General features: G+C 34.2%; 1 protein-coding gene across 1 annotated transcript in view; it reads right to left on the reverse strand.

Annotated features, from left to right (window-relative positions):
• KIF6 (kinesin family member 6) overlaps positions 1 to 18,239 on the reverse strand; it is a 179,891-nt gene that overhangs the window by 89,629 nt on the left and 72,023 nt on the right. The window contains exons 11-13 of the mRNA XM_076335557.1: positions 10,147 to 10,252; positions 9,123 to 9,264; positions 6,785 to 6,997 (exon numbers count right to left, since the gene is read on the reverse strand). Of these exons, the coding sequence (XP_076191672.1) occupies positions 6,785 to 6,997; positions 9,123 to 9,264; positions 10,147 to 10,252 (461 nt within the window). The remainder of the gene's footprint in view (positions 1 to 6,784; positions 6,998 to 9,122; positions 9,265 to 10,146; positions 10,253 to 18,239) is intronic.

The raw sequence follows: 18,239 nt of genomic DNA on the forward strand, positions 1-18,239 counted from the left end.
GAAGGTAAATATTACAATATGTCAGCCTTTGAAGATGTATTATATTCACTCAGTTTCTTCTGAAAAAGCATACAAATTCAATGCAGCATGGACTAAAAAAAAATAATCACAGGCATGCCTATATAGATATGTACAGTTGTAGAAGTCACTCATTCACCTTCCAAGTCAGCCTGCCATGGGACAAATTTGGTCCAGGAGTCGTTTTACTACTGTGATGAGCTCAAGATCATTTTCCTCTTAACATAGATCATTACCTTGAGCTCAGCAGTGAAACAGTATGGGTACATTTCTCCTGCTTAAATCAGTGCCTGGATAGGATAGAATAGAAACCTGATTACCTGTATCTTTCCACACAGAAATGGCCCTAGATCATATGGGAAAAAATGGTTAAAATAAGTTTCACCATACAGAGATAGCAGTTCTATGAGACAATGCATTTTTTATCAGAGAAATAAACTTTACCAATATGTTGACAAGGCTGCCTGTACTATTATCGTTAGCCTACTTGTCATAAATTTAGCAGCATAAATGACTTTTTCTGAAGGATGGGTAACAGGTGAGTAAATCTGGAGATTTTATGAAGCAAAAGCAGCAGCAAATCTAGCATGAAAGTAACAGAATGAAATTATTCTATTTTCTATCACAGAATGGTAACGAACTGTTTCTGGGCAAATGTTAAAGGTACAGAACTATCAACTGCAAAATAAATGAAAGGTTTTAAGTTAAATAATTTGTCTTTTAAGAAACTAAATATTAGCTAGACTCTGCCACAACTATTTCACTAAACAAAATATTTTTTCCTTACTTTCTACTGATTTCCTAGTTTAATTGTTTTCAGGAAAAGGAAATGAGATAGGAAAATGGAAAACACGTTAGAAACGTGATTAGAGACATAAGAGACACCAGAAATACCACCTTCTATCACATTAGAACAGGCTGATTGTAGAGTTGAGACAACAGAATTAAAAAAAGCAAGCTTGCAAACTAACTAAACTGTTAAAATAGTTAACATATGCATAGCCTACATGCTTTACGTTGAAATCATCATAAATGATGGAAGGTATGGAAAGTGTTTAAATGATGAAGAATAGTTTTAATATTACACTAAAGGTTCTACTTGGGAGTTCTACCCTGGCTCAGCCCCAAGGCCTTTCACACATCTTTAGCAAATCCTTAATGCCTATAGACAAGAAGACGTATGTATACAGTTCAGATGGATTTTGAAAGGAATGGATAACTTTATGAATATTATTTGCAAGTTTGCAATATGTGAAAAATGAGGCTCCGTGCTCAACAGAGAATGATGCCTCACTTCCACTTTTCTTCCATTTGATGAAATGTCAGGACAGAATTCAAAGTGAGGTCATCATCCAAACTTTTTCTGAAATATCGGTCCTTGCCAATGCAGAGTGCAGGAGATAAGGTTCAAGAATCCAGTCATTTGAGCTGACATGCTGGTTCCTACTTTATGTTCAAAGAAAACTCACATGTATGTACATAACACAATTGTTCGCAAAAAGAGAGAGCATAGTATCGAAGCTGAGAATTTGCTAACGCTTCTGAGATTCTTATTTAAAGACTCAAGAATAAGTGGCATTACATAAAAGATGTAATTATACTAGTCATTTGCTGATAAAATATAGCTACTTTTTGCTAACATATTTCTGAGGTTATCAAAAGCTTTGTGTTATGAGGACATAATTATATTTAGTTAATACTATTATGACACCGAATCAAGCAAATTCTTCCTGTACAATGAGAAGGAGCACCATAAATAGGAAAAGTAGGAGGCAAAGGGATTTCCTCAGCAGCTGAGTAACTTGGAACAGAAAGAAGCAATATGGAAGAGTATTCTACACAGAAACAGGAAGAGGTATAAGACAGGAATCACCAAATTCTCAACCTCTCCTTTGTTTTAGGAGATAAATTAAGAACAAACACACATAGGCATTGCCATAAGGGAACAGACGCAAGATCAATCTAGCCCAGTATCCTGTATGGTAAGTAAGTGGCAGCATGGCAGTGTTAGATAATTCTAAAGAATATGTGAAGCACCCCCTGTAAAAATCCATTATATAAACTTCTGTAGGATTCATCCTGATTTTTTTAACGCTGGACTGGTATAAAACATGAAGAAGGAGTTCTAATATTCTCTCTTTTGATAGTCTTTAATATTTTTTTTAAAGCAGTATTTTATGCCTAATTCCTGACTACTCAGTTTTATCAATAGCCTCCTGTGTGGAATCTCATTGTGCCTTTTGATAGTCTGGTTATGTTAATGACTTCTTAATTCTTTTCCCGATTCACACATTTAAAAAACTGCAGAGCTTAAGAAGGAATATTTCCTTTGCAGAAACCAGGATAACTAGAACTCTTAAGATTTCAATTTCTAATTTTTTCAGCATTCTGTTCTTAGACGTAGTTCTGGTTCTTTCACATGTATGCAGCTCATGATACACAACTCTCGTACATTCATCTGTTCCTTCTAACTTCTCTCCTGCTCATTGTCTACGATAATTTCTTTCCCATTCCTGCATGTAATCTCCTCTACAACAATTAATAGAGTCACAGTCCTACTAAAGTTTTAGAGTACTCAAACAAAATAACAACTGTGACAATTGATGGCTAGTTCAATTATTAAGCAATTTTAGAGGATAATTGGCAACCTTAAATAGTTTAAGAAATCTATTCACATTAGGACACTAGCAAAACCTAAGTTTCTACTTGCCAGCTGTCCTGTTTCAATTTCAAGCTGAAGATTCTCTCTCCTTTCAGTTAAAAAAATCCTCACAAATTTCTTAAAAAACAGAAATGCAAGTCATGAATATGTAGAAGTTATACATGATAATCTAGGATGAGGCATGTTCTTCTTTGCTAACGAAAACATAAGCACTTCTAGAACCTACTGACACCAACAAATCTTTTTATTTGAACAATTCAATTAGAAAAAAAAGAAAACATGCAACAAAAAAATCTGTCTACAGTTATTGGAAGGTGTTTTACGTGGGTTTTGAAATTAACGATTTGCAAGATTATTGTTATTTATTGTCATAAATAACCAGCTCAGATGATGTAAGGAAAGATAACTGCAATGCTTAACAGTTAAGCCTTTTCAATTAACCACTATAAAAACTCCCTTACTTACGCAATCCATGCTAACTGGTCAATATAATTTGCATTGTTTGAGTTGCTGTTTCTATAAAGATTTAAGCACATACTTAAATCGTGCGGTATTACTTATATGAATAAAGTGAAACATATCCTTAAAATCTTGTAAAATCAGGTTCTAGGAATGGTTTCAGGTAGTTCTGAAAATTTAGTATGCGGAAGAATACGTTTTCTAAACTATTAACGGTAAATATTGCTTGTACCTCCGTATCTTTTAAAACGCACACTTCTGAAATATAATGATTCGAATATTTAATCTCATCTTCTAAGATGCATGATGGAGTGTTTATAACTTTTGGAGTTGACAATATAAGTTTCTGGAATTTCTTTAATAGCTGTATTAATTGAAGAGTGCAAGACAGTATTAAAAATAGTTATGAGTCCTGACGAGGTCTATGGTAATTCCTAACTCTTGAGAAGAGCATTTCATACTTTTCCAATGGTCCCTATCAAACTTCTTTCCCACTATTTCACAAACCTCCCCAGTCAGTTGACAATTTCATCACTGCAATAGGCCTGTAGCTGTCAAAAACTTGCCATGGTGAGAAAACTTTTCAAATCCATACAGAGATTTGAAAGTAAAAAGGAAAACCTTAAGTCAGAATATATATTTGGTGGATATCAGAGTATTATATTTGCAAATAACTTATTTTGCTATGTAAGTTGACCATTATGCTTTTCAAACCCAGATGGTGTTCTTTCAAGACATTTTTCTTCATTCTTAGATAGAACAAGTGGATTAATAAAGTCTGAAGCATACAAATGTATCCAGGTCTGAGTCCAATAGGAAAGAGAGCTATATCCTAGCCATTAGCAGACAGAACTAAGAGGTTTTGGCTGCCAAGGAATGTACCAATGTATCTTTGCACTGTCACAGCTTTATAATAAAACAGAAAAATAGTAGTAACCACTTGAGGCTTTATGGTACTTTGCAGTTAAGGATCTCAAAACAGTAACTTGCCTCCAAAGAAAGTGGAATGCTTCATAAGGTACAGTCTTTTTCTTCATGTGATATTGATCTGTAATTTATAGTTTGATTTTTTTTTTTTTATCATGGCATAGACTGCTTGTCCTAGTACTGGCTTTCTTTTTACTGACTTTGACTCTCAGAACTTTTCTCTTTTTTTTTTTTTCTTGAGCCCTCTGGCCTTATTCTAACTATTACTGCATGTTCTTAAATACTTGTTTCATTTTTCCTAAGTTTTGGGTCATTATCCATTCTGGTATTTTATATATTATTTTAAAATCTCCAATACAATTTTAAAATCTCAAATGTAATTTTAAAGACTACAGAAAAGCTCTAATACTTCTAAAAATTATTTAAATTTCATTAAAATTCTTCTCCTGTAGCAAAACTTTACATCTGATGTGATGGCTTTATGTATACTATGTATAAGTACACAGTGAGACCTTTTTCAACATTTTCTGATGAACTGTCTGCATATGTTTACAAGTGTTACATGGCAAATTTTTCTCAAAGATGTCCCTTGGTACCACAGAGAATCAAACTGTGAAAACTCTACAAGCTGATTTGAAAAATATATAATCTCCAGTCTACAAGAACTTTTTAATATAAATGTTAGTTACAACATGAACATAAATATTGAAGCTTGTAACTTTCAGAACTTTAAGAGGTAAAAAAAAGAAAGAGAAAAATAAAGTTAATTATATATTGGGGAAAAAATACTGTCATTTTCAGAGACACAAAGGCATGAAAGAGCCTGGACACTCAGTTATATTCTTGCAAAGACAACTGGTCTCCTGAGGTTGGGTTTAAAGCATACTGGCAAGGCTGTATGTGTTGTATTATTAGCAGTGTTTCTACTACTTTTTTACGTCTGCCATTCTTAGTATTCCCTGAGCACAATAACGCAAGCATTTTAAGAAATAATGTTATAAAACATTATCATTACAACAGCTACACATTACAGAAGATTGTAATTCCAAATGCCGCCAACATTACTGGACTAGACTTGTAGCAGAATGTCAGGCCACTCTAAAGGAATGCAGACATATAGGGCCACCTAAAACAGTCCAAAAATAACTTTTTATTTATCTGTAGCCCTCAAGCAATATGACTGAAAAGTTTAAAAATAAATTAACTATAAGTGAACCTAAGGGAGAACTTTCATGTTCACACTTAGCATCTTGGTTATTGAGGACTTCATCATTTTCATGTCCACACGGAAAGAGACAGAATATCAGAACCTGACCCAACACTGATTGAAAAGAGGACTGGAAAGAAGGGAGTAGGTTTCCAGCTACTTTCAGAATGAGAAAATCATATAATGTGCAATCCAATCATGTAAAAAAAGTCTCATCTCAAAACATACTACCTCTTCATCCCAGACAGATATCCATTTAAAACTCATTATCTGAACAGGATGGAAGTCAATTACATTTACTTTTACTTATTGATTTACCAAAGACAATACTTCATCATTATGGCAGATTCCCTGTGCCAACCTTCTGTCCCAAATAATTATTTTTTCAATGAACAGTATTTGATATGCTTACCTATTAAATTTTACAAAACAAACAGCTCAATTAGCATAAAGCATGAGTAAAAATACACTGGCTTTACTATAAGAGATAAAACCCTTTTATCAGTTACCTATGGACAAATAGTACTTATCTGCTGACAAAGGCACAGCACATGGTAAAACGGGTGTTGAGTGTGTTAGCTATCCTAAATGAATGCATTATTTATGAATCCAGGTCTAACTTGTTTGCAAACTATGTGAATTATTAAACCACTTGAGAAACGATTAAAATACATATTTTTTAAATACGTCAGCATAAAAATTTTTATTTTGTTCACACTTACTAAAGTCTTGCTCCAGAAAGGTACCATTTCACTAAAGCTACTCGCATGCATAAAAATGGAGCTGTTTGTCATTACTGGAACTAAGGTCTCAGTTCACTTAATCACATTCATTTTTTTTTAAACAATAGAAATAATCCCCATGGTTTGTTAAAAATGCTAAATAAAGTCCAGATATCTGAAGTGTATAATATTAAAAAAAAAAAAAAATCTTAAAGATAACCACAAAAATTTTGTGTTTACGATCTGGTATCAGAGCTAGAAGCATAAATAATGAAATTTCATTTTATTTGAATATAAGATTTCTCTCCTAGGCTGGAAGATTAAAAAAAAAAGAAAGAAAAAGTTTATTGGTGTTTAAGGATACGGTGCAATTAATAATGCCTGCACAAAAATTCTCTCAGTATCTACAGTTCCGGTTTAGATTTCTTTTTTGTTAAAAGTCAGTATTTTCAAATCTTCCAGGGGAAAAATATTATTTCCTAGTATTTTTTAACGTATTATGCCAAAACATCCTTTTCTGAGAATTCACTCAAAGATTCAAGGACCTGCAACTGAATTTATATTCTGGTTTTGTAGGACTGTTCAACAAAGTATTCACATCAGTTTGTAAAAGCCATCAGCGCCTTGAGAGGGCTATAAATTTAAATCCCTGCATTTGTGGATACAGAATTATCAGAATACGGCTGATATTGAAAATAAAACTTTCCTGTTCTGGTACACATTTGAAGGATATGCTGTAAATCATATTGTAATAATGCAATAACTGCTCACTTAATTAATTACACTAACCTGTTTGTCTGGAAAGAAAAGGTAGTCTGTGAACTGAAGAGCTGAAATCTTTTGCCTCTTTCAGACTAAAACAACTAGATGGGCTCTGACTTTCTTCCAAGTTTATAGAATGAGACTGCTCCAAGACTGTAGAACCAGCAGAGGCAGCATTAAGCTGAAAAAGAGCATCTTGTGCTTTCTTTTTTTCTTTTTTTAGCATATTTACCAGAATATCTGCAAGATAAATTAAGGAAATCATTAAGGACCTCTTTTTTATAAAGCAACAATCATCATCTTGGTTTATCCCTAAGTCTTTTTTTTTCCAAGTGGAACAATTCCAATTATGGAAACCTATATGTGAATATGAATTCGGAGTTGGGCATATTCTTTGCAATTATAGTCATCCACTTTAGTTTTTCCAAATGGCAGATTAATTTTTACTGAACAGTAACAAATTCACACATTGACTACAATTGTTGATCCCATTCAATCCACATCTGATAAAAGCATTTACAGACAAACAGGAATGAAAACTCTAGTATCTTATTGCCATTGTGTGACATTCCCTTTTTTATTTTTTAAATGCTGTAATAAACAAAACTTCCAAACAAAAGAAAAAACTTCTTAACTTACAGGTAGCCTGGCAAGTGCATCACATCTGTAAGCTTTTCACAATAAGAAGGTTTACTAAAATGCAGAGCAGGTCTTCAGGAAATTTATTCCAATAACACTATGTATTTACTGGAAGTATATTTGGTATAAATACATTTTGCATAACAGCTTATAGAGGTCTTACAATGAAAATCCTATGTGCATTCAGCCAAAACCACAGGAGTCCCTGTGATATGTTTTTCGATATGTTATTCATTTTAATCCTAATTAATCTTCTAAATGAACAACAGAAAATCTAAGTAGTCTTTGGGGAATATTATTAACTGGACTAGGTAGTAATAATAAAACACTTTACAATTCAGTTATGATAGCTCCTAGCTACCATAGGCAAGAAGGACCTCATAGATTATTGACTAAGCAGCTTCCATACTTCCCATCGCTTAATCACACTAGACATGTTACTAAATTTCTAATGGTGATGTACACTCACTTAGCAGCTGCAGACTCTGTAAATCAGTTTTGTGTTCAAAGTCTTAATTTTTATATTCTTCCTATATAACTCTAACATGGATTTACACAAGTTTCTTCCTTGTACTTCTGCAAACAAAGCTGTATATATCTATCAGGCACAAGTGCATTTGATAGAGATGTTCTGCTTTTTTTAATTATCAATGTCATACTAATGAAATAATTTATTTCAGGAAGAAATGTTTCTGGGAATCCCGATCTTAAAATTGACATGAAAATTGAAGAATTTTTTGAAAGGAATGATAAGTCAGTGTTAGAGCTAAACTTATTTGAAAGTGCACCTTGGAAAATGACCATCTTATCTTCTGTGACAGAGCAGAAATAGAGAAGCTTTCCTGCCACCTCAATTCAGACCAGTAGCATGCTACACGCTGATTTAAAATGCCATTCTTATTTGATAAATAAAATTGATCTGGAATTGTTGAGCATGAAGAATGCAACTGAGTTTGCTTTTTCCTAGTAACGGTGAAAGAATCTCTGTTACCTATAAACTCAAAACCAGAACAAAACCATTTTTTCAGTTCTCTGCCATATTCAAATTTTACCCACCAAGTAGCCACAAAGTCAGGGAGACAGTGATGCTGTGGTCTGCCCACAGTTCTGTCAACCTGCTAAAAATAACTCCCACCCATTATGCAATAGTGCAACTACTCACGTGTTTCCTCTGGGGCAGTGAAATGGACAAAGCATGCCTGAGCAGTTTAGTATTTTTATATGCAAAAAGCTTTAGCTTTGATTTAAATTTTAAAGTTGTATGTAAAGAATACAAGTTTTATATTTATTCTGAAGGCAAATAGCCCAATAGTCCCCAAAGTAGCACTTCATTTGGCTAAAAATAACACTTACAGGAAATTCTATTCTTTGTAAGGTAATAAATTGATCTTTATATAGCATCAGAGTTTCCCATTCTGAAAAATGGGTTAATTTGCTTGAGGAGAGTGTTTTCAGCATGGCTGGTATTTGGATCTTGGCTGGACCGTTCTAAAGCTAAGTGGTGCTTGGATCTAGGATTTTGGTTTGGGTCACAACTGTAATAGAAGCAGGTGCAAAGCAGGAGTCCTGCCACATAAAAGTTGGGAACTGTGTAATTGCTTTAACACAGTGGGGTCAGTAGGGAGAATTTCCTTCCATACAGCTAATGCCTATCTCACACACATAAAAACCATTGTAGCCAGATCAGCTCAAACACAAGTAGTATTTTTTTCCTCACAAAGGATACTGATTTCATTGTCTCTTTGCTGCAGAAGTTCTTTCAGTTTTTTCAATTCTTCTTCTCCTGCTTCTTTGTTAGTGTCTTTTTCTTCAGAGATGTGTTGTGAGAGCAGTTTTGTATCAGAAATCTTTGAATGATTCATTAGTTGCTATTAGGAGAACCGGAAAAAGCACACTCTTAACTTTACCTCCAGCTATGTATTTATTCTACTCTGAGACTATCTAGCTATGGTAGAAAAGGTAAGGCCTTTCTAGACTTCACAGAACAAAATCAATCTACTAGTTGACTGTCAAGTTATATGTGTTGTGTCAAGTAAGAGACAAGTTGTATTTGTTGATCTTCACTACCAAGCATAAAATTTACTTTACTCTTTCTACACATAAATTCCAGTGTTCTCTACTATCACAGAGCTTTTGGTATTAACAATGTAACTAAAACATAATTATTTAAAGACAATAAATTAAGATCAGCAATGTATACATTATTATATTGGAAAACTATATCCCAAAATACAGAAAATAATATATTCTTTTCTATTGCTTTCCCTATTAATTTCACTTGTTCTTCTTAGTTTAAGTGTATCTTGTTTGCTCGATGATTTAGAAGGGCTTACACCACCATCAGGAGAGTTAGTGTAACAGATTCAGGTATGTGGTGGGTTTATTCTTTATTTTTATCTCTTTCAACATAGTTTGTCCAAAATAAAGCCTTCATAGTGCTGGGAATACAGATGGATGCAATTATCCATATACAGATAACTTGTCTGTGTTGATTCCAATAACTTCCAGTGCTCTCTTACAATCTACTGCATACTGAGATCCTTGCTGGAATTTCCACAAAATGCTGCTGAATTTTTCCAACTAAATTTCAAATTTCTATCAGTCCTCCATGCACTTTCACAGTTCAATTGTTTTACCCTTTTCCAATGCCTCTCAACTGTATTGCATTTCTTTTGACACTTTTCAACCGTGAATGTCTTCAAGTTATTTTCAGTGCCAGCTGGACTTCCATCTATGTTTAAAAGAAATACCTTCACATGAATGAAGCAATACTTGATCTTGCGCATGTCAGCACCAACATCCAGAGTGCTATCAGGATCATTATCCTCGAGAAATGTTTCAATTAACTCATCCAACCTGAAAATACATAGCATTTTTAAGGAAAAAAAAATAATCACAAACAAGCAGACAACTCTGTAAAGTAATGTGTCAAATACAATACAAGATTTACCAAGCTGACTGATATTAGTAGGTTATTTTCCTTCAAGGTCCATGCAATTGCAATGTACTTTTGTTCCTGATACTAAAACCTGGATTTGATACTGGAGATTCTACAACTCCATATCAGAACACACTTGGACATATTAAGGAATAGTTCTAGAACTAAAAGCATCTAAGAAGTAATCTTTTCTTTTTGTCATTTATTTCATAACCTTCTGTTCTTCTACCATCTCATAATTGAAAAGATCTAAAGCCTGCCTTCTCAGAAGACTAGATTTTTAGAGGCTTTGGGCATAGGATTTTTTAATATATATATATGATTATTTGTGCAAAAGAAAAATCCACTTTTCTATTACAAGAGTCAGCAGATAGCATAGCTTTCATACATAAAATTACCTGCTCCAGTCACCAAGCAAAGCAACCTATCTTTTGATGCAGATATTTAAAGATTTCTCAAAGTCCTACTGCTCTTCTTCTGGTTAATGAAATGTAATTATTATTTTATTTAGTTGCAATTTGTTCTTATTTAACAAACATCTGACAACATCTTCCTTAGGGAGGAGCAATTCTGACTTTGGTAATTCAGTCTTCGTAAGAAAATCTGGCACACAGAAGCATCCTCTTGCTTTTTCAAAACCAAATTAAAATATTCAGACTGGAAACCTGCACAGGCATAATATATCATGCCTTTAAGCCAGATGTCACAGTTATATGGATAGAGTCAGATTTCCTCTTGCATGCTCTCACCAGCTCTCCAGGTCTTGCATTCCAGGATGCATGGCAGATCAACCTCAAGAAAAAGGGCAGAAGATTTCTAAACCAAAACTAGCCCTTAGCCCAATTACTAAGGTACATTTCTGGAAAATAGCAAGTGCATCCATCAACTCCATCAACTAGTTTTAGATTAAAGGCTTCCTGGTGCCCGACAAATGCTATTACCATTAACTTAGTCGGCAAATGGTGGGCAAAAATGACAACCATATGCCCCATAAAGCATAATTCTATGATTTTAAATGTTTATTTAGGTTATTATCCTCAGAAGATGAACATAGGTTCTGAACCTGAGTGAGCCAAGGTATTTAAGGTACCTGCATCAAATGCCCAACAGCCAGAGAAGGGCAGGTGTTCAGAACCATCTCTGTGCCTAGTGTTTCTTTTGGACTAGGTTTGTTCAGCTCCTCACTTAATACGCAAGCCTTCTGAATGTCACTTAGTAGTCATTTATCCTCTTCAATTACAGGATTGTGAATCTTGTTGCCATTTGATTTTCTGAATCACTTTCTGTAACCACATACCAAAATTTTACGCATTATACTATCACAGTGTCTAAAGTTGACACAAAACTAGGTGATTGGGATATTGCTCTGCTTTTGAAGACTTTTTTTACTGAGATTCCTCACATCACTATACTGTAGTAACAATTCCCTGCTGGAGGATGAAACAATGAGATGCACAACAAACAGAAAAAAAAGATATTTTCAGGAGAGAAATATCTGAAAATCAGGAGCTGTAAAACTGGAATGAAAATTGGAAAACATAACAGATAGGTTTGGTTATTTATCTCCTCCAGAGTTCACCATGGCAAACTGTCAATTCTCAAAACAGGAGAAAAAGGAGAGAAAAGAAGAGAGAAACCCCCAGTTAGTTTCACATAAACTGTGCTTTCCCATTTTCATTATTTCAGTTAAAGAACAAGAGACAAATATGTTGCCTATACCATTCATCATATGTGCAAAATTGACAGCGTCTGAATTTATAGAACAATCCCTGAAGTCAATGTGAGCTGTACATGTGGAGGGTTTAAAGGAGAGGATATTTAAAGAGAAATATTACTTACAGAAGAATTACTGGCATTGACTTGCTTCTTAAGTTAAGAGACTACAAAAATTACTGCGTAAAAGAGACCAGAATTTTACTTATTGCTACATGATTTTTTCTGCATGAAGAGTCCAACAGAACAGAGGCCAGTAGTACAAGAGGTTATTCATACTCTCTGCAGACACACTAGGCACAATGAGCAGGAGGATTAATCCTTCATATGTGGAGGTAGGCATCTGTGTAAGCACTGGGAAAAGAGAGGCATTTATACTATTAATGAGAATGCTATAGTGATTACACAGACACAGAGAAAGTCAGTATTTGTCAGTATCTTAAGCACCTTATTGATTTCAGTGAGTAAGAGGAAACAAGTAAAAAATATTTTTTATAACTAGACTGTCTAGACCGACTATATGAAGTCATCTATAAAAATGGGCCTTTAATCTTGAACTAGAAATTAGAAAGGAGATATTTTAACCTTACTAAGATTACCTGTTTGCCAGGGATTTACCCATACTCAGATTACCACAGATTTAGGCTGTGGGAATCAATAAAAAAAATTACACTAACTTGCACCATTACCATTACCAGAATAACACTGCAGAAAGTTAAAATATTTCAAGAGAAAGAAAAAGAATATATAATTCTTGTAAAATAATGCTTTATTTTTGAAAATTATTATTATTTGCCAGTCAAAAGTCAAGGTTAATTTGTCAAGAATAACAAATTAGACAAACTGTAATTATAGATACGGGCTGCTATTTCCTCTCTCTTACATTACCTTTAATGTGTTTGGCATTCTTGAAAAAACACAACAGCCCAATTCATTTTTGTGTCCCAAGGACTACATAGAAGCCAAAACAGATTTGAGCACTAGAAGACTGAGTCAAGTCTAAAATAGCAGAATGTAAATCAGAAGCTATAAACCAATTCAGCCTCTTTGCCAATTGTAGGAAACAGCAGAATCTTCAGTGTATTTTTAGATACATTTTTAAAATTTCATCTTGAAGAATTAGAAGAACAGACCAACCTAGTCTAAACACTATGGACAAAAATAAAAGAAAAAGAAGAAAAAAGAAAAGCAACAATGAAAATCCCCATGAATACCGGCAAAAGAAATCACTGCATCCCTCACATTTTTTTAGGTTTCCACGTAAAAGTTACCAGAGCTCTTTCTCAATAAACACATAGTCTGACAACACTCTGGAAATTCTGGGAGTTCTTCCAGTATATTGAAGTATTAAACAAAGGTAAAAAATAAACTGACAATGTGATACAGATGCAACTTGAAGTTTCTTTTCTTAATGAATAGATCTTAGTTAACTGAACCCCCTTTTTTTTTTTTCCCCCCGAGTGATTTATCAGCTCAAGGATTGTGAAAACAATTGAAACATTCTCCTATGAATTTATACAATGGCAAGATTTGCATTTTTACAAATGAAAAAAAAAAAACCCAATGCTACTTCCAATTCATTTCCAGAGATTTTCACAGAATAAATCAAGGAGACAATAAAGAATCACAGGAGGAGGGGAAAAAAAGATAGAGAATAAAAGAAAAAAAGGAATACTGACTGTACATTTTCTTTTTCCTAACATATATTAGACAAGGTAGGTCTGCTTGCTAGGTGACTCGGAATCAAAGGACAACATAATTCTACAAGATGAATATCCTTTTCCTTCTCATATTCCTGACTCAAACAGTTTATTATATTTACCTCTATAAATATCCATAAAAATAAAATTAAATATATGGCATATATGAAAACTAGAGCACAGAATTATATAAAATAGGGCTGTAAAAGATTTAAGAAATTCATATAAGGCATCTACAGTTATAACTCCGACACATTCTTTCTAGTGAAAACATTAAGCACAGGTTGTAGTCACTCTCCTATTAAAAGAGGCAGAGTGAGAAAATCCTTTTTGTAAGTAAAGGAGAGCCAAAATGGCTTTTGGTTTTCATTCAGTTACCTTCAAGAGATGGATAATACCTTTCTCCTTAGTAATAATAATATCTTCTGAGAGAGTCACCTAATCTCTGATCCTTAGTTCTCTACCAGAAGAACGCATATTAAACAGTTTTCCTCCAACCAAAGACTGTTGCAAGAGTATACGTCAGCAAGAATCAAATCAGAAAAACACATAAAACAGCACAGCACTGACCAAAGTTGGGCCTGGATGTTCAAGAGGAACAAGAAACCCACAGAGAACAAGAAATCCCGAGAACTCCCTAGCAAATCTCGCTTTAGTTGCTTACTCAGAGGCATGCATATGTGGCAGAGCAAAGGTAAGATGAAATCATGAGGTAAAATAACAATGTCCTCATTCTTCAGGACTTTTTTCACGTCAGTCATAGTAGAATGACTAAAGAAGCATAGCAAACAAAGTATTTTTGGTCAGTTGTTGTGGCTCAGCCCTGAGACCACATACCTAGACCTCTCTTAGATAGTCAGTACGTTCTATTTCCTGGAAAAGTTGCTAACTATAGTTTCTTTTCAAAAAGACCTGAGCAATCAATCCTTACATTTACTGATGACCAGCTTCTGCTATTATGCCAAGGATAATGGTTAATATTTGCACGCCCTCTCAAAACAGAAATTAGGAAATAAAGCTGCCCAAAGAAGGGAGTTTTGAAAATGAACTTGCAAAAGGAATGAGCATGCTTGGCACAGAACATATCTGAAAAATTTCTAAGTTTGTGACTGAGCTTTTCTTCTCCCAAAACATCCCAGGCTGAATGTTAATTTCCCCACTACACCCATTGCCAAAAGTCAATAGGAAAATAATTTAGAAAAATCAAAGATGTTCATGTACGTAAGTTCTATGACATGGCTGAGTGTGCCAAGGTAACTCATAAACTAGAGGAGAGAAAAAAGCCCAACACACTTTTGTTGAAGCTTACAATGAAAAACAGACAGAATCAAGTGGAAAAAAATAAATCAACCAAGAAATATACAAAAAACCCCTTCCACAGTGTTTATGAACATTGTTGCATGCTGTATGAGTTGTTTTTTTTTTTCTTTCTTGACTCTATTTATGAAGACTAGCACTACACCAGTGCTGGACTTTATTGTTCTTATATGAGAGGTGGATTGAAGTAGTAAGTTCCTGGTTTGGTATTCTATTTCTTTATTACCAACTTACAAAATGAGCTTACTACAAGCCCTTTGTAAAGCATCCATCAGTATCAAAAAGAATAATTCCCCAACTACAATTAAAATTAAAGATAATCAACCCAAAGACCTAGTAATGAAAGAACAACAAAAAGCCTAGTAACAGATACCTCTCAATCACTGGAGCAGAAACCTGAATAAAGAGATGGTCTCTATACTATCATCTGAAGATCAACACCAGGAATTCTATTTCACACTGGAGAGACCTTTATAAAAAATACTTAGCCCCCAGTCTTCTCACTGCTCAGCTTAGAAAGTCGAAGTGCACTCAGCTTGATGGGAAAAAGCAATGATGGAAACTGTTTAATTAACTGAAATTCAATGGAAACCTAATTATGGGGTTAGCTACAAACACAAAATTGAAAATTACTGAATTGCTGACAAGTCACGCTTAATTGCTTCAGTGGAAATACACAGCATGCATCTTTATTTCAGAATTTGATACTCTGTTAATGTAAGACGGCCAATTTAAGTTATTTAAATTTGAGATGTTTTTGTTATACTGGTGAGTTACATCGGAAAAGGCTACATTAATTTGAAATAGAAGTACCTAGCCACAAGATACTTGCATTGAAAGTACTAAACTAACATAAAAACCCCCTAAAAGTATATTTTAGTAATGCTAAAATGTCTATTTCGGTGTAGAAACAAATATTAAACTAATAGTCTTTTATTTGTTGTGGTTAATAACATTAGCAAGCCAGCTGCTGCATTCTCATTAGTTTTAGCTTACTAAGGCCCTCAATAATGTTTCCATGCAGAATTTGTGCTACTCAAATCTGGATCATGGATAATCATAGCTAATTTCACATGACAGAAAAAATATTTAAAATCAGTGTCAGATGAAGCGGTCTCTTCTAACTTCTGGAGATCCAAAATGGTTCCCTTTTTTTCCTTTTCTCTTGTACGTTGTTAGGTAAAGGAAGTTACACACCATTAAATATTTATTATTTAATATTATTACAGTAGATGAAGCCTAAAAAGGGGATTTTTCATATGCCTCCATTCTTCCTTTTAGGAGTGCGAGGTTCTGCCCTAAGAACAGCAGGCCTAACTTATACTAATAAGAGCAAGGGTGTGCTGAAGCCTATTGCCAGAACCCTGCTGTATCAGGAAGAATAGTTTTCCCAATTGAAATTCCCCGACGGAGGAAGAATATGAAAGTATCAAACAAAGACCCATTTTCTGTGAAAAACAGCAGTAAACAGAGAATGGGTTTTTCTTTCTCAGTGCTCATCAGAAAAAATAGAAAAACAGAAAACATGAGTAAAAAATTCCACACACACACACAAAAATCATTTTCTAAGTCAATGCCAAGGGAACAGTATCACATCATTTATGAGATTAATTTATAACTAATTTTGATAGTGGTCTTATTCATATTAACGTAGTACAAAAAGAAAGGTATTACAGTGCTGATCCAGGTGACTTTGAATCATGATACCAGACTCCGAATGAAAACACAAGCTGTGTGAAGCACAAGTCTGTTCTTAGGCTGATCCTGGGAAGAAAACTCACAGAAAAGCAGTCATAAACAGTTGGGATGGAAACGTGCTAAACTAACAGTGCTCTCTGGTTAGTGACTGTGAATCAGTCCTGAATTCTTGGTCTAACATTTCCCTCTTTATAGTTTTTTTTGCAAATAGTGTAAACACGCTGTACTGCAGCTCACAGACAGCTTTTACTTTATCAACTTTATTTCTTTTCTGTTACTTTCCACCCTTCAGGAATTCTTTTTTAATGAAGGCTGCTTACCCTTTAGAGCACACATAAATCACAAAGCTTTCCATCCACATTATTTTAGATTCCATGCAATTTTTCTGATAGCCCGACTCCAGAATGATTAGATGAGCGCTGTGCTACTTCAGTTTTACCCATTCATTAAATAACAGACTTCCATCTTTTTAAAAAAAATCCACTTCTGAATCAGTCATATGTTTGCATGAACCAGAATGCAAATTACACAGCTGAAATGCATCAGAAAAGCACTCCTAGCCAACTGAGAGTATGTTTTTAAAGTTTAGAGCTCTCAATAGCATGCAGGATGCATGGTCTCAAAACACAGATTTGGAAGGACTCATTTTGACCTTGCTTTATGTGCCATGATTCATTTCTGGGAGAGCTTGCCTTTTAACCCCTGATCACTGTCACTGTATATTATATATCAAAATTAAGTTCGCTTAATTTTGCGTGTCAACTGTGAACTCTGTGACAAGCAAAATGGAAATCCAAGTTTATGAAAAGTAGGCTGCAAACAAAGAAGCTACTGAAACACTTGAGGTAATTGGAGAGGTTGCTCCAATTAAAGAAGTTTGCTTACCCAGACTTTTGCAATAACTTTCCTATTGGTAACATACTCCATATCAATTTTTTTCTTTATATAATTCATTCTGAAAATTATCTTTAAGTTTAATAATGATGTCTGTGTTATTAAAAAAAAGTAACTCCACATCTCCACATATTTTATGAATCTATTTATCTAAAAATGTGTGATAGTTGAAGCAGAATTGCCATTATATTTAATAAGAGCTAACCGCATAAGTTATCTTCAAGTGTGCATCAGTATGGGAAGACCATGGGGATTCTAAGCAGCAAATTTTGTCAATAATGCCATGGAAGACAGGAGAGAAAAGGGAAGGTATTTCCAGGCACTGTTGTTAATGGCATGACAAAGAGGATAAAGTACACGCAACGCATCCGAGCTTGCCCTGAGAAAAGCTGTATAACATTACTGATGGGTAGTGGACATGACAGCAATTACCTAACACATAATTGACACATATAGAGGACAATACTGTATTCTGTATCCAGAAATAACTGCTTAACCTCTAATGTAACAAAAGTAGGTTAAGTCCTGGGTGAAATAATAATAATTAAGGTAACTAAATAGTGGAACTGGCTACCTAAGCCTT

This window comes from Aptenodytes patagonicus, chromosome 3 (assembly GCF_965638725.1).
Source record: "Aptenodytes patagonicus chromosome 3, bAptPat1.pri.cur, whole genome shotgun sequence".
NCBI lineage: Eukaryota > Metazoa > Chordata > Aves > Sphenisciformes > Spheniscidae > Aptenodytes > Aptenodytes patagonicus.